The following is a 27,914-nucleotide window of genomic DNA, read 5'->3' on the forward strand; positions in this document are numbered from 1 at the left end:
CTAAATGCATCCTTTGTCTACAATCAGTGGGTATCCTTCTAGAATTGAATCAATTCTAGACTAACCAAAGAGTATCTTATCACTGTTAACACTATTCAGTCACCCCGATGGAGGAATACTGAAGAATATCCATGGCAACATTTGAAACAATTGAATGCTAAGGTCAATTATTTTGAAAGAGGTGAGAGGTCAGTATGATTGAGATCAAACCCTGTGGGATCAGGCAACAATGCCAAAGACTAGGGGTTATTCCAGACTATTGTGTAATTGCCTTACCTTATGGATAAATTTTACAGGAACTCTTGGTTTTTTGCATTTTTTCTCCCACAATAGTGAAGTCCAGTAAAGAGAGAACTATATTAAAACTGGACAGTATATATATGTAAACAGATAGATCTTTTATCAGTGGCACCAGGAGGAGCCTTCCATGTGGAAGCATCCATAGAGGTGGGATATGAAAATGATCCAGAAGATGAGGTGGTGCAGGAAATGGCCTGACCCCAAAGGCAGAAGTGTATTTAGCACTGAGATCAGAGGAGAGGGATGCAGAAAAGAGAAGGAGGAGGAGTCTTAAGAAAATGTCCTTATTTGTTACTTAAGGAGGAAGCAGTAGCAAGGGGAAACTAATGTATTTTCTATGAAATCTACATATTGTCTATGTTTTTTGAAATCCCAAACAGCATGTTTAAAGGGAAATCTAGGAGAAAGAGCATATACAAATATGGATACTAACAAACTTGCAAAAAGAGAAGAAACCCAACTGTTTCTCCTGCAAGTCATTTGAAGATTAAAATAAATATATACACATCTTTTCCTAGTGTGAAAAAATATTTCCTGCGGAGGAATAGAAAGTTACGGGCTTTCATATGTCATTGTCAGTGTATGAAAGTTGGGGCGTGAATATATTATGTGTTTGTGAGTATATGTGTTCAGGCTTCTTCCCTTGTGTGTATGTATGTATATGGAAGAGAAGAAATAAAAGCTAGGAAGCTGGACAAAGAAATCAGGGTGTCTGATTAAAAGAACAGAGAAAAAGAAAAGTGGAGGCAAGAAACAACTGTAAGAAATATAGTGGATCAAATAAAGACTAGTGAGAAAGACATGGTACTGAGATGAAGACAGAAAAGGAAAAGGAGAAAGAAGACCACCAAGAAGACAAGGAAGCTCACACTGATCCTAGAGAAGAGAGAGGCAGTAAACTTCAAACAAGGCTGGACAGGAAAAATAAAAAAATAACAGTCATCTCTACAATAGTTAAGTGCAAATTATGGTGCGTTTGAATTATTACATAAACTGAGAAATGTTTATCTTCCAGATATTTTGAATGTCAACTCTCAGGGCCCTTCCAGACATGCCCTATATCCAAGGATCTGATCTGTGGTTTTCTGCATTATCCTGGATCATATGAATCCCCACTGCCAGATAATCTGGGATAAAAAGAAAACGTGGAATCAGATTCTGGGATATAGGGTCTGTCTGGAAGGGCCCTCATATCCCTCTAGCATGGCTAGGGTTAATGCAAGACATCGGATAAACTCAAAGGTTCCTGATGTTAGCTGTTGATTTGAAGTTAACAGTTAAATATATAACGATTTCAAAAGATCCTACATTTTTATGTTACAACATCTCCCCCCTCTAAATAGATATATATATGTATACAAACACACACACCTAGAAACTATATGAATAAGCTTACTGGTAAATGATGTTTTTCAGTCTCGATACCAATCTGAATGAAGAATTCAGGGATTTGCAAACAAACTAACACAGGCTTTGGTCTCTCCTAATTCTGGCTAATAGCATCAGTATGGCAGCAGTCAGTTTGCTCAGTCTCCCGGTCAAAAGTGAGAGCAGAAGTGTTGATGCAGACATTTCCATCTTAGCAGCAGCTGCCACTCTACCCATCACCATACTCACATCTCTTTGGTTTCCACATGATGATTAAGGGAGCATCTGCCTCTTTTTTGGCCAACCTGGAGGTTTTTAAACAAAGGCTAGATGGCCATCTGTCAGGGGTATGTTGATTTTGCTTTTCCTGCATGACAGGAGGTTGGACTAGATGGCCCATGTGGTCTCTTTCAACTCTATGAGTCCATGAGTCTAACCTTTTGCCCCTTGGAGATGGGCTTCTATAATCCCACATCGCTATGGTAGTAGAGTACGTTGCTAAGACCTACAGTTAAGTGGTTGCTGTAGCAGCGACAAAGAGATGATATAGTTGTTATGCCTATTTTGACTTGAGCTTTATTCCCATGGTAGCAGTATTCTGCATGACAGCTTTAATGGTCAGGAAGACAGGAGGGGCCTGAATTAGGTGGTACAGCAACATGATTTCCGTGGCAATATGGGGTTCATTTTGAGATTCCAGGAAGCTGCCTGTACAGACAGCAAAAATGAGAGAGCGTCGTCAAGGAATAAAGTAAATAAAGTTAATGGCGAGTCCAGAGGTGTAGATGAATCAAGAGGAAGTCGGTGGGTGGGAAAGAGACATGCGCAACACTCCCATGCGCTGTTACCTGGGAGGAAGGAAGTACTTTTTGTACTGGGAAGGGCCTAGTTGCTTTGCCTTCAACAAGATGTAGATCAACAAAATGAATCCTCACAGGATGGATCTGGCTTTTCAATATATTATCAAGAGAAGCAGAAAGTGAAGACAAAGCCTGATAGCGCATTTGGGAGAGGGAGAAATCCAGAAACCAAAGGTAAAGCAAAAGGACATTCTGTCACGTGGCAACCAACTTCAAAAGAAGAGGAAACAACCTTATACATGAAATAAACAATATAAGAAAGTGGAATATCCTCCACAGTGACAGGAAGGGCAGCCCATTCAGCTAAGGACAAGCAAGACGTCTTAGCAAGAAAAGGGGCTGTGGGAGGGGGGGAGGCAAATTTGGCATTCTGCATCTTTTAATTTTATCAGAGACTGATTTGAGAGCTACCTCTTGTTGCTGTCAGCTGCTCCAATGCTGGATCACAGAGCTAGGATGGACAGCTCCAAGAAGGAGAAGGTAATGTTTCATATTTGATTTTGATTCTTAGTTCTGACAGTTTTGTGACCGGATGCAAACTTTGCTAATAGAAGGCAACTGCCTTAGATAAGATTATCGGGCTATGATCCATAAAACATACACAAAGGTTTAATATTTGCAGTATAGTAGGAGAAAAGGAAGCTGTGACTTATTGTCCGCTGCATCTTCTCTGTCCTCCGGAACACATTAGGATGCTTCATTGTGAACAGGGAAGGGACCAGATTAATGGGACTGGAAGAAATAAGTGGTGGAAAGTGCTGTAGCTACTTTCTGTCTTAAAACTGCAACTAGAAATTTAAAGGAACATGTGTTCCCTGGACTGCAACATGCCAACCCTCCACTGAAATAAACCGCCAGGAACAATGTTTTAAAGGTAACATCTTAAAGTAAAGACTTTCAGTATATATTTAGATTTCAATATTAGTGTCAAAAATACATAGTATGATTTTACATAGGATCTGTGCTTCATTAGAACAGTAAAGACAAATCACTTAAGTAAAACAAACATGAAATATTAAATAACAAAAAAACACACAAAATAAGGTCTAAACACTAAACTAATCTGGGAATCAGCTATTGTAACACATCCAATGAAGTGGTTTAAAGACAGTATAAAAGAAGATTAGGACTAAGTACGTTCCAGCCTACTTGAAATGAACAAAGCATGTCCAACTGCTCCAAGAGTCCAGAAGAGCCTTAACTCCCAAACCTTCTTATCTCACTTTTCCCTTTCTTTTGCCAGACTGCTAATGTTGCTGGAGTTAATCTGCTACACCAGTGCAGAAGAGTACGCAATGGTTTTTAAAATCTCCAAATGTCAGCTGTAGAGAGTTGTATCACCTTGAAGATAAAACGCAACTAGTTATTTATCATTTTAATAATCAGGTTTGCATGTCAGAAGCACTACATCTATTCCAATTGTACTGTGGTCTATTGATCCCACACGTAGAAAACAACAGAAAATCCCAATTTCCCCCCTACAACTGCATGAGGCTTAAATTAAATGCTTAGACATCACCTATGCGCAAGATGCATTTCCCCTAAGAACTGCCTTGCTGGATTGAATAAAAGTTTCTAACAGTTTGCCAAAAAGGCACTTAAGTAAATCTTGTGAAAAGATCATAATGAAAACTGCCAAACCCTGTCTATATCTAGAAATCATACTTCTGCCTCAGAATATGAAGTAGTTCATACTAGAATTGATGGAATCGCCACATTTCAGACAGAAAACCTATTGAAAACTGAAAATCACTACCTCGTTCTCAAAGTATGAAAGTGGAGTGCACTAAACCGAGAAAAGCTTATTTAAGACTATTGGACTCCCTCCCATAAAAATGCTTTGTGGGATATAGTTGTTGCCATAAATGTTCAAGGATGTTGGTTTTCTACTGTAGTACTTCAGGTATTGTTGATACTAGAATTGTTATGCTAGCGTAATCATGTAGTACTTGTTGAATGAAAATGAATTTTCGCTTACATAAAATACAAGCTAATAGAAGCCTTTACTCCAGTGGTTCTCAACCTGTAGGTCCCCAGATGTTTTGGCCTTCAACTCCCAGAATCCTAACAGCTGGCAAACTGGCTGGGTTTTCTGGGAGTTGTAGGCCAAAACACCTGGGGACCCACAGCTTGAGAACCACTGCTTTACTCCATCACATAGATAAGGGCTTTCCATTGTTTTGCATATAATGGCATTACTTATTAATGTGATCCATGTAACTGTTTGAGGAGCTGTTCTCCTGTTCAAATCTGTTTTATTGCATGCATCTACACTGAAGAATCAATGCAATTTAATATCACTTTAAATGCCATGGCTCAATGCTATGGAATCATGGGAGTTGTACTTTTGCAAGGTCTTTAATGTTCATTGCCAAAGAGGGTTGGTGCCTCACCAAACTGCAGATACACCCATAATTTGGCGCATTGACACCGTCTGTTAGCCTCTTAGCAGTCAAGGTATGAGGCACACAGGTCTCTTGGTCATAGTCTTTCCCACCATGATTGGAGGTTTAATGTTTATATTTAAACTAATGTGTATTTATATTCAGACATTGGCAGATGCAAATTTAAAGCAAATAAGTGCTCTTGTTGGCAAATAAGTGAGTGCATGAATGATGGCCAGTAAAAGAATGGCAAAGGAAGGCGTGCATGATCAAATAATTGGGATATTTTCATTGGCAGAGATAATGATGCCATCCTGATACATACTTCTTCCCTCTGAGCATAGCACAGCAGGCTGAAGGGGGAGACTTCAGCCTGTTTTCAGTATTACAGTAATCAAAGATAACTAGGTCTTGGGTGGATAATCAAGACCTAAGGTACTTTCTCTTGTCAAAACTGAAAACTGTTTATAGAATAGATCATTCCATTGGAATGGACCAAAAGGACTATGCAGCCCAACCTCCTGTCATACAGAAATACAAGACTAAATCAGTCCTGAGAGAGGGCTGTTTAAAGACAATAGCACTACAGCAAAAATGAGCTTTTCAGCTATAAAGCCAACACAGGTTTAGGTAGAGGTAAAGGTTTCCCTTGACGTTAAGTCTAGTTGTGTCCAACTCTGAGGGTTGGTGCTCATCTCCATTTCTAATCTGAAGAGCTGGCGTTGCCCGTAGACACCTCCTAGGTCATGTGGCCAGCATGAATGCATTAAGCGCCGTTACCTTCCCACAGAAGCAGTACCTACTGATCTACTCAGATTTGCATGTTTTTAAATTGCTAGGTTGGCAGAAGCTGGGGCTAACAGAGGGAGTTCACCCCGCTCCCTGGATTCAAACTGCCAACCTTTCAGTCAGCAAGTTCAGCAGGTCAGTAGTTTAATCTGCTGAGCCACTCGGGGCTCTAACAGAGGTTTAATTTGTTTTGGTGACTTCATTATGCCTTTATCTGATACATTAATTTCTCCAGCTGTGCTAATGCCTACCCTTCAACTGGATCAAAGAGAATTTCTAAGCATTGTTCCAAGCTGATGTTATCTCTAATCATGCTGGCAGACAGGAGAAAACTATCAATTAGCCCTTTGTTTTTTCCTCTAAATACTGAAAGTAAGCCCAGTTCTAAGGACATATATAAAATCCGATAATTTCCTCTTCAGTATAAAAACATTTGATTAGGCTTTCCATATTAGAAGGCAATGCCAGTAGGTAGGAACACATATATTGCATTGAATCCAATAGCTAGTACTTATTAAGTGTTGTTATTATATCAACTCCGAGATGTCAAATACCAGCTATGGATCAGCTATGGATACAATGTCTTGCACAAAATTAATCTGATTAGTGATGTCTATATATATATATATATATATATATATATATATATATATATATAATTCTATTTTGAAATTTAGAACTATTTTTCAAAGCAATGTTAAGCTTCTCTAGTTTGCTATAACATACATCTATAAGGATTTCATAAAATGTAGAGGGTAAACCCTGAATGCCATTATTCAAGTACAATTGTCTGGAGGAAAGGAAGAGTATCTGAAACACAAGACAGATGATATCCCCCCAGGCAGGAAGCAGCCAGGTTTTGAAGCTGCAAGGCCATTTAATGCTAATCAAGCTGGCCAATTGCAACATTCACACTTGTCTCAAACCCTGGACATTATTCCACAGATATATAAACTCCACTTGCCTAGTTTCCAACAGACTTCACAGCCTATGAGGATGCCTGCCATAGATGTGAGCGAAACATCAGAAGAGAATGCTTCTGGAACATGGCCATACAGCCAAGAAAACTCACAGCAACCCAGTGATTCCAGCCATGAAATCTTTTGACAACAGATGATAACATTTATTGGTTTAATTCATATCAACATAACCAACTATTTGCTGTCTTATTGCTGTTTTGCAAGAGTTGTTTTAAGAGACTGCTACTTTGTTTCTCTTAGAAAATCTGAATGAATAAAATAAATCCCCCTAGCCAATTTGTATTTCATATTCAGTTTTGCTAAAAAGGTGTTTAAAGGCAAATGTGATCTGAGACAGCATTAATAGAAGCATAATGCCCAGATCAACAGTGATGAGAAGATACATCCTGTAGAGTTGACTGAGCTTCTGAGGCAATGAATGATAAATTATTGTAAGCATCTATGTTTATCTATGTTCAGAATAACCTATTCCTAAATAAATGTATTGATGATTTTAAATCTTTACCACTAGACACATGATGTTCTTGAGAATGATATTCTTATAGAAGACAGATTATTGACTTGGATTAGGGGGTAAGTGGCGGTGGTATAACACTGGGCTAATGAATGCTACAAAAGAGCTTGCTAGGGGGAATCTACAGCCTGAATGTAAATACATTTCCAAAGAGCCAGCAAATTGACCTTGCATGTCTGCTCAATAGCTGGGGAGGTATAGGCCCTATAGGAGCCTCCTAAAGTCTGAACAGTATTTGTCTTTGAAGTGATTGATTCCCTCAGCCATTCTTTACCTACTCACCCTTTCCAACTGGTGTTTTTAATGACTGAAAAAGTAGCTCTTCCTCTTGAATTACAGCATGGGATAAATAATTTTTATGATATCGAAGGCTTTCATCGCCAGAATCACTGGGTTACTATGAGTTTTCTGGGCTGTATGGCCATGTTCCAGAAGCATTCTCTCTTGACATTTCGCCTACATCTATAGCAGGCATCCTCAGAGGTTGTGACATCTGTTGGAAACATGGAAAGTGAGGTTTATATATCTGTGGAATATCCAGAATGGGAGAAGGAACTGTTGTCTGTTTGAGGCATGTGAATGTTGTAGTTGGCCAGCTTGATTAGCATTGAATGTCCTCGAAACTTCAAATCCTGGCTGCCTCCTACCTGAGGGGATCCTTTGTTGGGAGGTGTTAGGTGACCCTGATTGTTTCTTGTCTCGAATTCCCCTGTCTTCTGAGTACTGTTCTTTATTTACTATTCTAATTTTAGAGTTTTTTTTAATACTGGTAGCCAGATTTTGTTCATTTACATGGTTTCCTCCTTTCTGTTGTCCGCATGCTTCTGGATTTCCATGCCTTCTCTGTGTAGTCTGACTTGGTGGTTGTGACAGTGGTCCAGCATTTCTATGTTCTCAAATAATATGCTGTGTCCAGGTTGGTTCATCAGGTGCTCTGCTATGACTGACTTCTCTGGTTGGATTAGTTTTATTTTCTTTTTAAAATAATTACAGCATCATTGTCGTTACACTTTCCTAGTAATCAAAGTGTATTGTACTATAAACATCCTTCTCAGACCTAGTGTTCTTACAGTGACTACAAATCTCATAATCTTCAGACAGCATGAAGATTGGCTGGACAATGCTTTCCTCTACCCAGGATTAAAGTATGAAGTGACTGTTGATTGCACCAATTTTGTTTCAATCTAGTTGTTCAGAGACTCCTGTCTTTTGCTTCTACAAAATGTCTTGGTCAACCCTATTGCAACTTGAGCTAAGTCTTGGCTGTATAAAATTATTCTTTCTTTTCTTCTCAAATTCTGGACATCACAATTGAAGGGAGATGTTTACAAGCTGGAATGTGTTCAGAGGAAGGTGACTAAAAAGATCAAGGGTCTGGAGAACAAGCCTTATGAGGAGTGACTTAAAGAGCTGGGCATGTTTAGCCTGCAGAAGAGAAGGCTGAGAGGAGACATGATGGTGGCCATGTATAAATATGTGAGGGGAAGTCATAGGGAGGAGGGAGCAAGCTTGTTTTCTGTTGCCCTGGAGACTAGGACGCGGAACAACGGCTTCAAACTACAGGAAAGGAGATTCCACCTGAACATGAGGAAAAAGTTTCCTCACTGTAAGAATTGGGGTAAACTGTAAAGGTGATGCGAACAAACCCAAAGGGTGCTCACCAATGGTTCCTCTTCATCCTGGAAAGAAATTACTGGTGGAATGCCACAGGGTTTGTCCTGGGCCCAGTTCTGTTCAGCAGAACTTCCTCACTGTGAGAGCTGTTCAGCAGTGGAACTCTCTGCCCCAGAGTGTGGTGGAGTCTCCTTTTTTGGAGGCTTTTAAACAGAGGCTGGATGGCCATCTGTCAGGGGTGCTTTTTTTTTATCTGTCAGGGGTGCTTTGAATACGATTTTCCTGCTTCTTGGCAGGACTGGATGGCTTATGTCTCTTCCAACTCTATGATTCCATTATTCTATTATTCCTTCTTCCTTCTTTTCTGGAAGCCTCTGCCACTGGGTTGCCAGACTGGATGAGCCTGAATGGTTCAACGTGGTGTTTCTTGTGTAGACTTATGCCCTTATGACATATGATTTGTTTACTCTGGCAATGAGAATGATGATGATCTCACAGTCGGGGCTCTGCAAATATCTAGAATGAAACTGACCAAGTTAAAACTCATTAGTACATATAGACTCACACCTGGCTGGCTCCACTCCAGCACAGCTGTGCAACCTAAAGAGAGAGGGAAATGCAACGGGAGCCTTCCTCCATCATCCTGGAAAGATCCTGGTTCATTAGCTTAAAAGTGCAATGTTTAAGCTACACGTGAGAGCACAGAGAATTTGTTTGTCTCGGTGAACAGTTGCTATGGATTTGTGATTATAGCCTAGGATTCTGCTGTTCAGAAGAATACCAGATAGCTTTCTGTCAAAAGAGAGAGAGAGAGAGAATCTTGTGCAAGGTAGGTAGGGGTTTAGGAAAATGAGTATATGACAGAATAAGGTCACAACTTATTAATTATTACATGTTCCAGGGTTGAAAAAAAAGGCTGAAATGTCCTAAAAGAAATGTCCTGCCGTAGAAAAAACATATGTAAATACCCATCCCACCCAAATCCCAAAACAAATACACATTTATACCAAAATTAAGAAACAGATGATAGTATATAACATTTACAATAATTTCCATACTTTCACCTTCATACCCATGCTGCCACAGCTCCTGGATGAAGTATAGCTGTGATGACTTGTAATGGCCATTGATTTATATTCTTTGATTTTAAATTTGCGCCCTGGAGAACTCTATCATTTTTGTGTGCAAAAGACAGGATATTCATACTTTTAACCAATTCAGTTATGAAGCGTATGCATTTTGGGGGAGTTTTTGAAATTGAATAGAAATAGGCATTTGAATGTAACAATCATTTGAGAGAATAGAGACATTACGAACACCCACAAACAATCTAAACAAAAGTGATGCACAAATTTATGAAAGTGTTCCCAATATTTCTACTGGAAAACCTTTCCCCCTTTATACCCACCCTGCCCTGCTCTTTCCTTGTCACTGGGTCATCCATAGTACTAAAGCTGCCATGAGTGAAGCCTGATGTGCTAGGAATGTTTACATCATTTTACTGTTTGCATCATTTTTGTTAGTATTGTTGCTGATAACTAGCGGCCGTTTTCTCTGCTGGACAATTGTTAGTCCTTCTCCTCCCAATGGTGAACCTTTAGTCTTTGGGGATTGGATAGATTGTCTTCAATGTCAGCAATGCTCAAGCTTGAGCTTAAGCAAACATGCAACAAAAAGAAGCAGCCATCGGGTCTGTCTTGTCAGCTCCAGACCAGGTGGCTAAGAGCATACAGGCAACGGACAGATCTCCAATTGTGCCTAAGAGCAAATCTGGGATTCATAAAATTATTTTGAGAGTTTACAGTTGTCAGTGATGAAGAAAGTGTTTGAGAACTTCCAACCGGTAAGGGCTGCACTGTGCTCTGCTCAGATGTCTTCTCAAGACTTTTCTGCTATGTTTTAAAATATTGCTAAGTAGTTAGATTGCTGTGTGTTTATGCAATTCCAGTAGTTTCTTTCTAATATCTCTGGCAGGACATTCCTGTTTGTAAAGAGCTCATTCCTCCCTGCCTCAAAAAACTCCAGCCTCTTGCTTTTCTACTTTATTGTGTTGCAGACAGATTGCCAGTTTTTCAGTAGTTAATTTAGAAAATAGAAGCATTTGTCTGGAACATAGTGATATCCATAGCTGTTAGCTCAGCCTACCAGCTGTTAGGAATTGTGGGAACTGAAGTCCAACATACCTGGAGGGCCAAAGTTTGCCCATGTACATGTTAGCTGAAATTACCACAAGGTGCAGTATGTTTTTAAAAGCCATGAATGAATTCAAGCACATTTCTGGATTGGATATATAAAGAGGTCCAAAGTTTCTTTTGAAAGACACAGATGCCATCTTAAATTAAAGCAAGAAGGATAAGAAAATCAGGAAATGTCCATATTTCCCCATATTCATAAACATTTGCTTGTCTTCTCTTGCAGGTGGAACAAATCTTGTCAGAATTCCAGCTACGAGAAGAGGATCTGAAAAAGGTGATGCGCCGGATGCAAAAGGAAATGGACCGAGGGCTAAAGCTAGAGACTCACCAAGAAGCCTCTGTAAAGATGCTGCCCACTTACGTGCGCTCTACTCCTGAGGGATCAGGTAACTCACCTATTTAGAAATGCAGGTTGCTAGGACATGCAAGCATAGAAGGGACTCTTATCTCAAATCTAGCATGTCATACCATCCAGGATATTCTACTGCTTGCCAAAAATCCAAATAACCCCTTTCTCCCTTTAACAGCATCCAAAACCAGTAGCTGGGATTTCTTTCTTAGTTGGCCCAAGTGAAGTATTGAAGCCATAATTTAAAACTGTTCCAATGAAGGGGGGGATGTGAGGCCCCTTCCACACAGTCCTTATATCCCAGGATCTGATCCCAGGTTATCTGGTTTGAAATGAATTATATAAGTCCACACTGCTAGAAAACCTAGAATAAGCAGATATTCCAGGATCAGATCCTAGGATATAAGGACTGTGTGGAAGGGCCCTGAGATACACAGATAATCTGGGATCAGATCTTGGAATATAGATGGTGTGGAAGGGACCTCATTCCCATCCCTTCATTGGAACTGTTTGAAATTATGGCTTCAGTGCTTCACTTTTAAGAAACCATATTTTGTGGACTCCCTTATCTTTTGCTCTTCCTAACAATGAGATTAAACCCAGTATTCCCAGAATCAGGTTTCTTAAAGTTTTGGATGTATATCTCAATACATTGAATTCTCTTTTCTACCGTATAACAAACTTCAGGAGAACATGTCACTAAGGATCTCAAGTTTCCACTCTACTAACCAGGTCATCACTGTTGGTTAGGATGAGGTCAAAAATTAACTGATACCAACATTGCCTCTTCCACCGTCTGGACAAACAGATCCCCAAGGCCTGCTCTAGGAGTCATTGCCATAAGTCAGAAACAGAAACACTTTGACATTATCACATCTGTATGAAATATCTCCTAGTTATATTTAGACAATTGAGGTTATTTAAACTAAGTTATTTTTGTTGTTATGTACAAGAATGCCTATCCAGACACACACACCTCAAAGGCATAATTTATATATGAGCAACTATGATACAATGTACTGGCCGAGAGTATAAAATTTGCCTCCAGATGTTCATGGGCTGCAACTTCCAGAATTCCTCATCATTTACTCTATTGAGTAGGACAGCTGGGAGTTGTAGTCCACCAACACCTGGAAAGTAGCACAGTACTCACGCTTGGTCTAACCACTTCATCACATTGAACCAGGTCAAGTTTTGGTAGAGTAGAACTCAGTCATAATTTGTGGAGCCCCCAGATGGCGTAGTGGACTAAGTGACTTGAAGGTTGGGTTGCTGACCTGAAAGCTGCCAGGTTCGAATCCCACCTGGGGAGAGTGCGGATGAGCTCCCTCTATCAGCTCCAGCTCCATGCGGGGACATGAGAGAAGCCTCCCACAAGGATGGTAAAAACATCAAAACATCCGGGCGTCCCCTGGGCAACGTCCTTGCAGACGACCAATTCTCTCACTCCAGAAGCAACTCAAGTTGCTCCTGACACGAAAAAAAAGTCATAATTTGTGTGGGAATGAATTAGAGGATTTAGGGCACATCTACATGGGCATTCTCCAACTTTCCCTAGTGCTAGGCTTTCCCTAATTGGGAATGACACTCCATGGAGCCAGTTCTCACCCACTTGGATATATAGTCCTATTTAGATGTATCCCCAGTTTCAAATGCCCATTTGGTAACAGTGGCTCCCATTGCTCTGGAATGATCTGAGAACAAGTTTCAGGATTATCTATCAGGATAAAATAGAGGGGAAAGAACCATATATACTACTTTTTTTTTGGAGAAAATGATGGGCTAGAAATACAATAAACATGTGAGTAGAACTGATGACTGAAGAAATGAATGACACTGTAGTTTGCAACTGCAGAGGTTGGAGATTTTCTATCTTTGGATCTTGGGGGAACCAATTTTCGAGTTATGCTGGTAAAAGTGGGCGAAGGTGAAGAAGGACAGTGGACTGTGAAGACAAAGCACCAGATGTATTCAATCCCAGAAGATGCCATGACAGGAACAGCTGAAATGGTGAGTCAGATCATATTAACCTAGTAACATGTTCTATATTTTTGTGTAGGTGTCAGAATTATGATGAATGGAAGAAGGATTGTCATGGGTAGAGAAGGAATTGGAATTTATGCCACGCCCTGGGCATGTGGGCAGATACAAGCAAGGACTACTGCCACTTCCATGCACACAAACCAGGCATATGGAGCTGCATGCCACCATTTTAAATTATAGTTTGGAAATGAATGCTCAGGAACAGCGGTTCTCAAAATATAAGAAAACATCTAACCCGGGCAAGGCCAGGTACATAAGCTAGTAGGCAAAAAAAAAAAAAGAAGAAAGAAAAGAAATGAGTGACACCTGGCTTAAAAACAGTACAGTGAAAAGGATTTTGGAATTTTAGTAGACAACAAGTTAAACATGAATCAACAATGTGATGCAGCAGCTTAAAAAAGACAATGCAATTCTAGGCTCTAGATCTATAGTGTCTAGATCAAGGGAAGTCATAGTCCCACTCTAATCTGCCTTGGCCAGACCTCACTTGTGTCCAGTTCTGGGTACCACAATTCAATTGGATATTGACAAGCTAAAGTATGTTCAGCAAAGGGCAATCAAAATAATCAAAGGTTCGGAAGCCAAAGCCTCGGTCTTCCAGATGGTTTAGGTCATGTCTTCTTCTTGCAAGACCAGAAAGAAAATATTCAGTTGACATCAACTGACATTTTTTTTGTTTTTCTCTCCCTAGCTCTTCGATTATATCTCAGAATGCATCTCTGACTTCTTAGACAAACATCAGATGAAACACAAAAAGCTACCTCTGGGTTTCACATTTTCCTTCCCTGTACGGCATGAAGACATTGACAAGGTGAGTTTTGGTGTGGAATCTTTCCTTTCCTTGCTGCATTTTGCTTTTCAGTGACCCAGAATATAAAAGCACATGCTATTTCATTTGACTCCCACTTCTGATCATTCTACTATAACATTTTTACGGTGTTGGTGACTGTTTTTCTAGGGTTGCCACAACTCACGGCCTGTCCATGAGTTTCCAGTTTCAGTGGGTGGATCTCCAGGCACAGACAAGGGTGCAAATTCTTGATTTTTGTTGGACTCAGCTCTGGGCAATTAATTGAAAGGTGCTGGGCACATATTTCTAGCTTAGCTAGGAGAGAGGTAGATCTGCTCTTTCAGCCTATTTTTTGATGTGGAACTTTACATGGAGAAATTACCACACATTACCAATATAAGATGGATTCACACTAGACAGCTTAGATGGCAATCAGCTGTGACTACAGTGGCAATACTGTTACTACCATTGGTCAAAGTCCATCAGTTAATGTAATGCAGGATTGAAGAATGTCTGAGTCTCCGAACGTATCTCCCCCATAAGCCTTCTAGAACTCTTAGATCATCGGGGGAGGCCCTGCTCTCGGTCCCACCAGCCTCGCAGGTAAGGCTGGTGGAAACGAGGGACAGGGCCTTCTCGGTGGTGGCTCCTCGGCTGTGGAACACCCTCCCCAGCAACATACGGCAGATACCAACTCTCCTAGGCTTCCGGAAAGCCTTAAAGACATGCTTGTGCACGCAAGCTTTTAATGAATGAGAACATGGACTTTACATGACCTGTACGAAGACTTATTGAGGAATCTGGATGAATGGATTCTAATCTTGGACATGCTTACAATTTTATATAATGTGATTTTATTTTGTAATGGTATCTGTTTTACATGAATTGTTGTTTTGTAGATTGTTTTATATGAATTGTTGTTTTTACATTGTTTTTAGGCATTGAATTTTTGCCTATTTATTGTATGCCGCTTTGAGTCCCCTCGGAGAGAAAAGCGGGCTAAAAGTGATGTAAATAAATAAATAAATAAATGTTAATGGCACCCAGCTCTTACTCCCCCTTGCCATAGGCTGTGCTTCCTGGATCTCATGAGAACTGCAGTCCAACAAAATTTGGAGGATCATATGCTCTCCACCCAGGCTTGTAGCGAGGGGGAGGGTTTTAGGGGTTCAACCCCCCCCCCAAATTTTCAGGTTATAAAGAAAACCTGGTTTACTCATGAATTTTAACTGGTTAACCAAATCCCCATGCTAAATCTATGAGACGGAAAACATTAAGAGTCCCTCCAGGCACTATCTCAAGCAGATATTGACAGGTTTGTAGTGAGGGTGGGGGGTGCTAGGGGTTCAACCCCCCCCCCCGAGATTTTCAACCCCCCCCCCCCGAATTTTTTTTCTGGCTACGGCCCTGTATAACATAATACAAATGGCTAATTATGGTTAACGAAAGTATTGTTTGGACTGATTTTCTATGTTATATCCAGGGAAAAATATAGCATGGGAATAGTTATGTACAACCATTCTATATACTAGAAATGTTTTTGCCATACTTGTCTGTCTTTCCATTTGCCAGTTTGTTGAATGCTTGCTAGCTATACAGAACTACTCGATATTTTATTTTTTTTAAAAAACTACATTGGTCTGATGTAGGGTTCATGCTCATTTTGACACATTTGGTGTGATCCTTTCCATCATTTGCTCTACAGGGGATCCTACTGAACTGGACTAAAGGTTTCAAAGCATCAGGCGCAGAAGGGAACAATGTTGTGGGGCTTCTGAGAGATGCTATTAAACGGCGAGGGGTGAGATGAAAATAAATCTCTGCTGTTCAATTCATGACTTCCCTGTTGTTTCATAGAATACCTTTATTGACACCACAATATCAGACCATTTGTCCATCTATCTCAATATTTCTGACTGTCATTGGCAACTACACTGCAAAGGAGTTCATCCTATAGTTAGAAAGCCATGTTAGGCAGCGCATGGTAGAAGAGGGGCATGGCAGTAGAGAACGTCTTCCATGCAAACATTCATCTGCCTCCTAAATTACTTTGTGCCTCCAAAATGTGACCAAAGATACTATCATGTCATCAGTGCTGTGCTAAAGTCAGATTTTATTGCCTATTCAGTTGATTTCTAGACATTGAAAGCAAGGCACCATCTTCTCTGCAAATACACAACCGTTCATGCCATTGCTTCAGAAACTTTTATTGCATGTTTATATGCATCTTCCTTCCAAATCTGCAAGGGCTTGTAGCTATAGTAGTCTATCATGTGATTATCCCTTAATATGTTTTATCCTATTCAGGGTGTCTTCTTATAAGGCTTTGAGCTTATATCAAATCTTTTAACCTTGTACAGGACTTTGAGATGGATGTGGTTGCAATGGTCAATGACACAGTGGCAACAATGATATCCTGCTACTATGAGGATCACCGATGTGAAGTTGGCATGATAGTGGGTAAGGCATTCTACCTGTCCTTCTGATATAATTGCCCTTATATGTAAATATTTTACAATTTACATTGAATACCACTTCAGTTCAGGTAATCATTTTTCCCAATATTTTTCTGCACTCTGCTTGCCAGAATCCACAGTGTACAAAGACAATGCAGGGATTGGTGCTACTAGATCTCTCCTCTTCCTCCCACTCTCTTGATTTACCACTTTTCATACAATTGCCACTAGGAATGTGAAAATCTCTTGGTCCCAATTTAATCACATTTTCCTAAACCAACTTGCATTTTCTTCTCATCCTTGTTTTCTATTAGCTTAGAGGATTTAAACAGAATTGCATTCAAATTCAACTGAAGTGGGCAATCTTCCTAATATGAATGTTTATTTATGCATTTTACCTACTGTATTTTCTGGTGGATCCACAGGAGAGGAGCTGATCCTGATTGCTTCTAGGTTCTGGGACTCTCTTCTGCTTTTTCTTTGTCAATGATTTTGTTTTGAATCGCTTTCATTCAAGAGATTTATGGATTACAATTTTTAATTATGATATTTTATTTTATTAGAACTGCTAAGGACTGGACCTAGAGCCTTGTTCTTCCCTCAAACTGTATTGTTCCCATCCCTCCTTAGACACATAGCTCTTGATATTCTCTGTATTATTAACTTATTTGCAGAGACTGATAAGGATCTTAGGTATCAGGTATTTATTTATTTTATTTATTATGTCAGAAGCGAATTAAGGATACTGTTATAATGTATTTAAAAACACAAACAAACGTTTTAAATTTGGGATTATACTAGGTTTCTTTTGACCAGAAGCTGGCCACTTGGAGTGCCCTTGGTGTCACTATGAGAAGGTCCTCCATTGTGTATGTGGCAGGGCTCAGGCTGCATTGTAGTAAGTAGTCTGTGGTTTGCTCTCTTCCACACTCACATGTTGTGGACTCCATTTTCCAGGCCCATTTCCTAAGATTGGATCTGCATCTCATTTTGCCAGAGAACAATTTGTTCAGCAACTTCCAAATCGCCCAGTCTTTTGTGTTTCCGGGGGGAGGGGGGTATTTCTCATCTGGTATCAGCCATGGATTGAGGTTCTGGGTTTTAGCCTGCCACTTTTGGATTCTCGCTTGCTGAGGTGTTCCTGCAAGTATCTCTGTGGATCCTAGGAAGCTGTTTCTTGATTTAAGGCATTGGCGTGCTGGCTGATATCCAAACAGACAATGGGCTGGAGATGTCAATGCCTTGGTCCTTTAGTTACAGGCTGCTACATCCTGATGGATGTCAGGTGGTGTAATACCGGCTAAGCAGTATAATTCCTCCAGCAGTGTAGGGTGCAGACATCCTGTGATAATGCGGCATGTCTAATTAAGGGATAAATCCTGTTTTAACGTGGTGAGATGTATTCCACACTGGGCATTCGTATTCAGCACCTGAGTAGCAAAGCACAAGGGCAGGTGTCTTCACTGTATTTTGTTTTGATCCCCAAGTTGTGCCAGTCCACTTTTGTATGATATTATTTCTAGCACCCACTTTTTGCTTGATATTCAAGCAGTGCTTCTTCTAAGTCAGAGCACGGTCCAGAGTAACTCCCAGGTATTTGGGTGTGCTGCAATGCTCCAGTTGGGATTTCTTCTGTTCTTAAGATAAAAAGCACACATTTGTATTTTAGATGGGTTAGGAATCAGCTCGTTTTCCCTGTAATAGGCAGCAAGAGCAGCTAAAGCTTCGGAGAGCTTCTGTTGAACAATTTCAAAGCTCCCTGCTTGAGCAGTGATGGAACAATCATCAGCACAGATAAAACTCTCTGTCTCTTCTGGCAGTAGCTGGTCATTTGTGTAAATGTTAAACATTGATGTAGCAAGTACGCTCCCCTGAGGCAGGTGATAGGGTTTGAGTTTTTAAAAGGCAATGGCTATTGTCTTTCTCAGCAGACTTCCTGTTTATTCATTCTGGATTATTATTAATACATTGTTCTCATCCATTTAAGTGTGTTCCTTGACATTCTAGTTCAGATTAAAAAAGGACATTGGTGAAGCATGGTGTGCCGAGTTTTCCTGTAATGAACAAGAAGGGGAAGAGGAGAGTGTGCCAGTTGGGCTCAAAAACAGGCATCTGGTTCACCATTTATTTGAAGAAGAGAAATATTGTTTGCAATGCTATGGTAGCAGGTTGCCTGGCGAGATTTTTTTAATGTTCAAGTGCTTAATGTCACCAGGGTGTTATTTGAGGGTTCCAGGAATACATTTTTTTTATACTGAGTGGACATTCTCAGACACTCCTTTATCAACACAGGTTCCCATCCTTGACATCATTTTATGGCACTGTTGATTTGCACTGGTGTTGGATAGGACTGAGGTATAAATCATCCTGTGTCAATTAAATAACACTAGGTAAAGAACAAAGGGGAGGTTTCACATAAGAATGGCCAAGAGCGTTTACACACAGGAATGACAGTACGCTTTGGACTACTTTTGTTTGTAATGGGATTGTTACTTTACTAAGGCAATCCCCTCGTTGTCTGAGTATGATGGCTTTCCAAGTGTAGTGTCTTGGCGGTGGGTACGTAAGTGACTGCGAAGCCCTATACTTGACTGCATGTTCTTCCGCAGTGAGGACATCAGTTTCCAGGTGTAAGGTGGTCCCGGCCAGGGTTGTCTTGATGTGCCTTCCTCTTGGCACATTTCTCCCTTTCTCCCTCCATTCATGCCTCTTCAAATTCCACAGCACTGCTGGTCACAGCTTACCTCCAGTTAGCGCGCTCAAGGGTCAGGGCTTCCTAGTACTTGGACAATGCGGTTGCTGTTGCCTGTTTTTGGTCTAAAGCTATTTAGTTGTATGTGAATGATTTCCTTTTTTTCATCATTTTAAAATGTATTTGTTATGCAATGCTTTTGACACGAAATAAATAAATAAGTACTTGGTGTCTATGCTATGCAGTTTTATGGTTAGTTTAAGCCCATCTTTAAATTTCTTTTCTTGCCCACCAACATTCTGTTTTCCATCCTTGAGTTGGGAGTATAATAACTGCTTTGGGAGACTGTGATCAGGCATTTGGACAACGTGGCCAGTCCAGCGGAGATGATGGCATAGGAGCATCGCTTCAGTGCTGGTGGTCTTTGCTTCTTCCAGTGTACTGACATTTGTCTGCCTGTCTTCCCAAGAGATTTGCAAGATTTTTCAGAGGCAAAGTTGATGGAATTGTTCCAGGAGCTGAGTGTGACATCTGTAGACGGTCCACATTTTGCAGGCGTATAACAGGGTTGGGAGGACAATGGCTTTATAAACAAGCACCTTGGTATCCCTACGGATGTCCCTATCCTCAAACACTGTCTGCTTCATTCGGAAGAATGCTTCACTCGCAGAGCTCAGGTGGTGTTATATTTCAGTGTCAATGTTAACTTTTGTGGAGAGGTGGTACAATGGGGATTGTACATTTACTCGGACCAGGACAGGAGAGAGCACAGGCAGCTACATGGGCTGTCAAAAATCCTTTTGAGAAAATAAAACAAACTAGGATTGGCTGGAAATTCACTAAACCTTAAATAGTTTCATGGTGGAGCTGTAACATATTCATAGAATCTCAGAGTTGAAAGGGACTATAAAGGCCATCAAGTCCTTCTCCTTGCTATGTCGAAATACTCATCTTCAGCATCCCTGAAAGATGGCAATCTCCCTCACTGTCATCATTTAATCAATTCAGTTTCGTTTCCAGACAATATAGAGATTTGGTATTGGCAGTGGTGGCTGTGGTGATGAGAATGGTGCCTGAGATATTTCAGATATCTTTGAACAAAAAAAGGACTGTGGAAAGATGGTTTCTCAAGTTATTAAATGTGCAAAATAAATGCTGAATTAGACTGCGAAGGGGTTAAAACCTTATCTTCCAGAACTATTCTCCAGTTCAAATCTGAATACAAATGCATATTGTTGTAGACTTAGATATCATTAATACTGCATGTAATGTTAAGTCTGTTTAGCTAAACTTGCCTGGATGAAAAGAACAATAATAGTTGTATGTGAATTATTTATCCCATGATACTTGTGCACTGACCCATAATGGAGAACCTCTTTGCATTTCCCTTCTGCCAGGCACAGGTTGCAATGCTTGTTACATGGAGGAGATGCAGAATGTTGAGCTGGTGGAAGGGAATGAAGGTCGAATGTGTGTCAACACTGAATGGGGAGCCTTTGGGGCATCCGGAGAACTGGATGAGTTCCTCTTGGAGTATGATCATGTGGTGGATGAGACCTCGCTTAACCCCGGTCAGCAGCTGTAAGGAATATGACGAAGTTAACATAACTGCTGCTTGCTTTCCTGGCTTTTACATGTCTTCTTTTTGATTAGAGGGTGGGGTGGGGAATACACATTTGAATGATTGTGTGCTCTCCTGTTTAGCCATACATAACGCACGAGTCTTCTCTCAAAGGGAGATTCCCTATAATGATGGGCTTCCTTGGTTATCCTTAATCATTCATTTAAGATACTAAAGACATTTTCCCCTTGAGGACAGAGTTTGGGAGCGGTGGGCTTTGATCCTGCACTGGGTTGCCTTTTACTCTAAGGTCAGATTAATAATAATAATAATAATAATAATAATAATAAGTATAATAATAATAATAAGTATAATAAGTATAATAATAATAAGTATTATTGTTGATATTATTATTAGACCACAAGGTGGAGGATCCCCTGCATTATGCCACAATAATGCATTTCACTGCAGAAATGTATTATTGTGGCATAATGCAGGAGATCCTCCACCTTGTGGTCTAATAATAAAACAGAACCGTTTTCTCATTTCTAGAGTTCCTTATTTGGCCCTATAAACAAACTGAGCGAAGTAATGTTGGAACATGTATCTTAAATATATGATTTTCTGAGATACAGACAAGCGGACTAATATTCTACTTCATACATTTGTTGCTGAAAAAAACTGCTAAGTTCAGCAAAGAGGAAGAGTCCATGTTTGTTTGTTTTTGTGCAACTCAAGAGGAAATAGCCACTACTGCCAAGCAGTCAGCATTCATTCTTGAGAGGGGAAAGCCACAATAATTTAATCTGGCAAGCTCTAACATCTGCCCATGTACATGTAGCAATGGAATAATGTGTATTTTTGTTTGTACGTACAAACATGTTCTCTCTCTCTCTCTCTCTCTCTCTCTGATTTTCATTTGCATTCATATGTGTAGTGACATCTGTGTGCCACTAAACTGATCAATGCTCCTTTTGCCAGGTATGAGAAGATTATAGGAGGGAAGTACATGGGTGAAATTGCACGACTAGTTCTGCTAAAACTTGTTAATGAAAATTTGCTCTTCAATGGAGAAGCTTCAGAGAAGCTGAAAACCAGAGGGTCATTTGAAACACGTTTAATTTCCCAAGTTGAAAGGTAGTATATAAGTTCTTTCCATGATGTAAAACTTTGATAGTTTCTCCTGTTCCAGTTGTTCTGTGCAACGTTCTCAGCACTGAGGACTTCATCAGACAAAGTGTGTGTGTGTGTGGGGGGGGGGGGAACAAGGGAAAGCAAAGGGAATCATCATACCCCATTCCTTCCTTCCCATCTTTCCCCATCTTCTACAATGGCCAGCCATCCCACATCCTTACAATGAAGACCCACCAGAAGTGCCTTTACATCATGTAACGGCCTCCATAGGACTCTCATAGGGCTCTGTTTCCACAGCACGTGAAAATGGAGCTTAGCAGCTGTCTGATGAGGTCCTAAGTCTGGACTTTCCTTACATGTACAAGTATAATAATTATGCAAGAGTAAACCAACAATGAGTAAACTCAATAATTCTATTAGAGTCAAAAGCCCTTGAATTAGCAATAGTAATTCTGATAAAATTAGATGTCTGCAAAAAAATGCTGCAGACTTGTCAAATCTATTAATTGTGTGTTCTGAGAATCCTAAATTTTTCTAGCCCTAATAGCTCTAGAAGTAGAAGGAATAATAATAAGAAACTTTTTTTATAGAAGCAGGAAGTCTAAAGTAATAGACAGTTCTTTCCAAAACTTCCTGAAAACTATAAGATGCCATGTGGATGTCATGTAGTTGTCAATTTTTCATCGACAGTGAAATTCAGATGGAATGAGCTACTTCTTTGGCCAGTGAGCAAACAGAAATAAATAAAATGTTGACAGTGTAATGGGAAAACTTGGCTGAACCTTTGATGACCTATTCTACACACCACATAGAGAAATCCATCCTGTAGATTTTAAGTAATCTCCATTATGGTGGCCATAATATGTCTCTTACCAGCCTTTGGTATAAATTGAATCTACCAAGCTATTTGGAAATATAATGCGGTATGTCACATGAAGAGTATGGATGAGTTGTGACTGGTTAGTTTTTATTAAGACATATGGTTATATGCACATTAATCACATCAAAGTCAGAGGAGTAAGTATTCCTATGCTTGTGTTTCCCAGTGATCCTGGTGACCGTAAGCAGATCTACAACATTCTGACATCCTTTGGGCTTTTGCCCTCAGCAACAGACTGTGACATTGTTCGTATGGTATGTGAGAGAGTTTCAACACGGGCTGCACAGATGTGTTCAGCAGGGCTGGCTGGTGTCATCAACCGGATGAGAGACAGCAGAAGTGAGGAGACACTAAAGATCACTGTAGGCGTGGATGGTTCAGTCTACAAGCTCCATCCCAGGTAAGATCCACCTAGCCTTGGTATATTGAGGCTTTTAGAAAATCTGGGCTCTTTTGAATGATGAGGTGTGAAATTCTGGAATGGCCTCCTAGTTGTTACCTTTTGGCTCTTCAGATATTTTGGTCTGTGAGTCCCAGAAGCTTTGACCAGTGTATCAAATTGTATTGGTGGTTTAATACCTCGCTTGCATTGGGTCTCCTTTTCCACTATCTCAGAGGAGTCAGGTTCTGTTAGAAACAGAGAAAGGCCACTGTGTAGCACAGAGCTTCACTCAATAATGATCTCTTGATTTTTGTTCAGCCTTTGCAATGCTTTATGGCAGTGGTTCGCAACTTGTGAGTCCCCAGGTGTTTTGGCCTACAACTCCCAGAAATCCCAGCCAGTTTACCAGGTGTAGGATTTCTGGGTGTTGAAGGCCAAAACATCTGGAGACCCACAAATTGAGAAGCACTGCTTTATGGTTTGACAGTGAAGGACATCTCACTGGATACTGAGTCCATTAGAATTGCCCACATTTCCTGAATTCAAGATATCTCATAGTCCACAGAAAATACAGCTATCATGAAATATTGAGCTTGTAAATTGCCAGAGCAAATTGATCTGCCATACTTTAAAAATGTACATTATAGATCATTGAAAAATTTGTCACCACTGAGATGAGTAACTGTCTCAGATTTTACATCACTCCCATAAGTACAGATTTGGTGGGGGAATGATTTGTTCCAAGAGACAATAAAGTTACTTTTTTGGGCTATATGTCTCAGAATGTCAACATGAACAGTCTATATGTACCAATAATTCTGGGCATTGCAATCCCCAAACTAACTTTGCTGCTACCTACAATAGTATGGACCAAAGAATCATTCTGAACATTACACAGGAAACCAGTATTTTACATGAAATTATTTACTTATTTAGTCCCCAGTGGTGCAGCAGGTTAAACTGCTGAGCTTCTGAACTTGCTGACCGAAAGTTGGCAGTTTGAATCCAGGGAGAGGGGTGAGCTCCCACTGTTAGCCTCAGCTTCTGCCAACCTAGCTGTTCAAAAACATGCAAATGTAAGCAAATTAATAGGTACGGCTTCTTTGGAAAGGTAATGGCGCTCCATGCAGTCATGCTGGCCACATGATCTTGGAGGTGTCTAGGGATAATGCTGGCTCTTCGGCTTAGAAATGGAGATGAGCGCAAACCCCCGGAGTTGGACATGAATAGATTTAATGTCAGGGGAAACCTTTACCTTTACTATGTACTTATTTATCTGGAATAAGCCCTGTTGGATTTATTTTGACATACCCCTAGTCCCTAGGCAAGTGCAGATGATTTCAGTCTTAAGGTACCTTTCCTTGAGAAAAGCTAGCGGAGAAGAAAGTTTTGGGTGTGCTAGCTAACTCTTCCGCCACCGACTGTTTTACTGTTACAACTCCTCTCAGCTGCTTCCCACCCATGCATGGTTCCAGACATGTGCTTATCTTGTAAAGCCATGTTTGCACCTCGAGAGGGAGGGAAGTTACAAGGGAAAATGGCAAGCAAACAAAGAGTTAAACATATAGATTGATCCACAATGTTTAGTTTGGCCTTGATTCAGCCAGTTTGAAAGGACTGCCAAAGACATCTGAGGATGGCATATTTGGCAGGAGCTGGGATAGAGCCATTTGCCCCTGTTTTTATTTAGCTTCATAAAGTAGTATCGCCTTTCATTAAACAGCACCGTGCTGCGGTAGCAACAAACTTCAAGCTGCTAGACAGGAGATCAGAAACAATAGCTGGAAGAGGAAACTCCCAGAGTCTGCGTTCGGAGCCCATGCTCAAGCCTAAGCCTATGAACTGGGTTCTTGGACACCACAAAGGGCACGTCCGCACACTATGGCAGCTTTCAGCACTATGTTTGTTGTTGCATGCCTTCAAGTCATTACGACATACAGCAAGTCAAAGGCAAATCTATCACCAAGTTTTCTTGCCAAGATTTCTTCAGAGGAGGTTGGCCATTGCCTTCCTCTGAGGCTGAGAGAATGTGACCTCCTCAAGGTTATCCAGTGGATAGCTCCATAAGTATGCAGAACATTAAAAATATGTCAAAATCATACTTGCCAGATAACCACCCCACAACATGTCTCACCATCCAACCACCCTAATTCAACTCTGATCCCAATTTGGGATGCAGGACACATACGTAAGAAAGCTTTTTCTCCCTAGATACTGTGGCTGGACTGAATGGCCCTTCTGGTCTCTTCCAAATCTATGATTTTAGGACCAGGTAAGGATAAATGATTTGGCAAGTGTAGATTCAGCCTGAGATTTGAAAGTCTGGGCAAATAAATAGGTCTTCATTTGGTGCTAAAGCAGCTCTCTTTCCCAACTGGAGTATTCAGAATGGTTTCAGAAGATCTTGGACTCCTCGTGAACAACAAGTTAAACATGAGCCAACAATGTCATGCGGTGGCAAAAAAAGCCAATGGGATTTTGGCCTGCATAAATAGGAGTCTAGTGTTTAAATCCAGGGAAGTCATGGATCTTGGTCAGATCGCACCTGGAATACTGTGTCCAGTTCTGGGCACCGCAATTGAAGGGAGATGTTGACAAGCTGGAAAGTGTCCAGAGGAGGGCGACTAAAATGATCAAGGGTCTGGAGAACAAGCCCTATGAGGAGCGGCTTAAAGAGCTGGGCATGTTTAGCCTGCAGAAGAGAAGGCTGAAAAGAGACATGATGAGGGCCATGTATAAAAATGTGAGGGGGAGTCATAGGGAGGAGGGAGCAAGCTTGTTTTCTGCTGCCCTGGAGACTAGGATGCGGAACAACGGCTTCAAACTACAGGAAAGGAGATTCCACCTGAACATTAGGAAGAACTTCCTAATTGTGAAAGCTGTTCAGCAGCAGAACTCTCTGCCCCAGAGTATGGTGAAGGCTCCTTCTTTGGAGGCTTTTAAACAGAGGCTGGATGTTGGGGGTGCTTTGAACGTGATTTCCTGCTTTTTGGCAGAATAGGGTTGGACTGGATGGTCCAAGAAGTCCCCTCCAACTCTAGGATTTTATGATTCTATGATCCTGGGGTCTAGGGATCTTCTGAGATGGTGCTTCCTTTGCAAAATTCCCTCTTCTTTCTTTCCCCCCAGCTTCAAAGACCGATTCCATACAACAGTCCGACAACTGACACCAGGCTGCGACATCACATTCCTGCAGTCGGAGGAAGGCAGTGGCAGAGGGGCCGCTCTCATCTCTGCAGTAGCATGCAAAATGGCCTGCATGATCAGCCAGTGAACTGGCACTGGCCACGGACCATGGGAAGAAAAGCGCCTGCCTGGGACACGTCTCTTCTGTCCAGGGGCCTGACTGAGTTGTTTTAGAGGGTGCCAAGGAGCTCAACCAATGGAAGGAAGGTTTTCCTGGGGAGGGGGGACACAGGGGATGGGGGAAGGGAGTAACACTGGGTTTCTCCTAACCTCTACTAGTAGAACATAAAATAAGCATTCAAAACCACAGCCTTTCTGTCCTTAAAACCTTCTCCACTACAGCAGAGTCTGTGGGGGCTTCAGTTTATGCAATAAACAGTTTTGCGTAGTTCATTGTGGATGCAACAGTGTGGGAGAGCTGGACATTGAATAAATGATGTATGAGGTTTTTTTTTCCTTTTATGGTAAGCTGAAGAAGAGGAATCTGGGCAAAATGACTGGCACAAAGTGCTGTTTTCCACCAGGTGGTACCATCAGGGTGTGATTTAAGGGCAGGAGTTAAGAATGTGGGCCTCTTGTCCAATCCTGCTATCTGGCTTACCACATTTCAGGGACTGAGGCAATACATATTATTATCAGAAGAGAGGGGGCATAAGAAGTATTATTATGCTAGAACAGGCATGGGCAAACTTTGGCCCTCCAGGTGTTTTGGACTTCAACTTCCACAATTCCCAACAGCTGGTAAGCTGGTTGGGATTTCTGGGAGTTGAAGCCCAAAACACTTGGAGGGCCAAAGTTTGCCCATGCCTGTGCTAGAATCTAGTTTTAAGTAACTGCATGGTTTCTTTTTATGCAAATCAGAGACAGAGGGAAATATGATGCCTTCATTAGCTGGTTGTGAAAATAGAGTGAAAATTAAGCAGAGAAGAAAATAATGACATGACATTCATCTGGTTTTTAAGACACTGGCATGAATGCATCTTTGTCCGCTGCAGGTCAAATCATTATGTGCACAAGTGGAAGTTAAGGCTGTATATGAAAGGTCAGAGATCTTAAACTGCACACTACATATGTTAATTAGTGTGTAGTTTCTCAATGAGGGTTGATACAGATGTACACTGTGCTTTATACATAGTTACACACAATTCAGGTTTTAACCTATTTGAGTCATGCCTTGGTTTAGCCCTCTGACAAATTCCATCCCAACCTCTCTGATCCTGATTCCTGGCCATGCATTTATTTGACTCAGACACTCTCTCTTCCTGCTGCCATAAGATTGTTTATTTCCTTCTAATTCCGCCCTTTTATCTCTCTCCTGATATCCTGTTCATGGATCCAGGGACCCTTTTGTATTAAAAATAATAAGAATAAAAAAAATGGCAAAACTCAATCCTGTTGTACCTGTTCTGTTTTATCAAAATGTATTTGTGCACCACA

At 40.8% G+C, this 27,914-nt stretch overlaps 2 protein-coding genes across 4 annotated transcripts in view; one reads left to right on the forward strand and one right to left on the reverse strand.

Moving 5' to 3' along the window:
- The window catches only part of ykt6 (YKT6 v-SNARE homolog), a 57,059-nt gene that overhangs the window by 22,566 nt on the left and 6,579 nt on the right, over positions 1-27,914 (reverse strand). The gene's annotated exons all lie outside the window — the stretch shown is intronic.
- On the forward strand, positions 1,259-27,867 carry gck (glucokinase). 2 transcript variants are annotated; one of them, XM_003224215.4, is made up of 10 exons: positions 1,259-3,008; positions 11,228-11,390; positions 13,209-13,363; positions 14,088-14,207; positions 15,892-15,987; positions 16,547-16,646; positions 20,732-20,915; positions 21,877-22,032; positions 23,076-23,309; positions 26,421-27,867. In XM_003224215.4, the coding sequence occupies exons 1-10, from the start codon at positions 2,964-2,966 to the stop codon at positions 26,563-26,565; spliced, it is 1,398 nt and encodes a 465-aa protein (XP_003224263.1). In that variant the 5' UTR covers positions 1,259-2,963; the 3' UTR covers positions 26,566-27,867. The 2 variants fall into 2 exon arrangements, with proteins under 2 accessions (XP_003224263.1, XP_062816845.1); XM_062960775.1 differs by lacking the exons at positions 1,259-3,008; positions 11,228-11,390; positions 13,209-13,363; ... (1 more) ...; positions 15,892-15,987; positions 16,547-16,646 and having other exon boundaries at positions 20,768-20,905.

The sequence above is a fragment of the Anolis carolinensis genome, unplaced genomic scaffold (assembly GCF_035594765.1).
Source record: "Anolis carolinensis isolate JA03-04 unplaced genomic scaffold, rAnoCar3.1.pri scaffold_8, whole genome shotgun sequence".
In the NCBI taxonomy this organism is placed as follows: domain Eukaryota; kingdom Metazoa; phylum Chordata; class Lepidosauria; order Squamata; family Dactyloidae; genus Anolis; species Anolis carolinensis.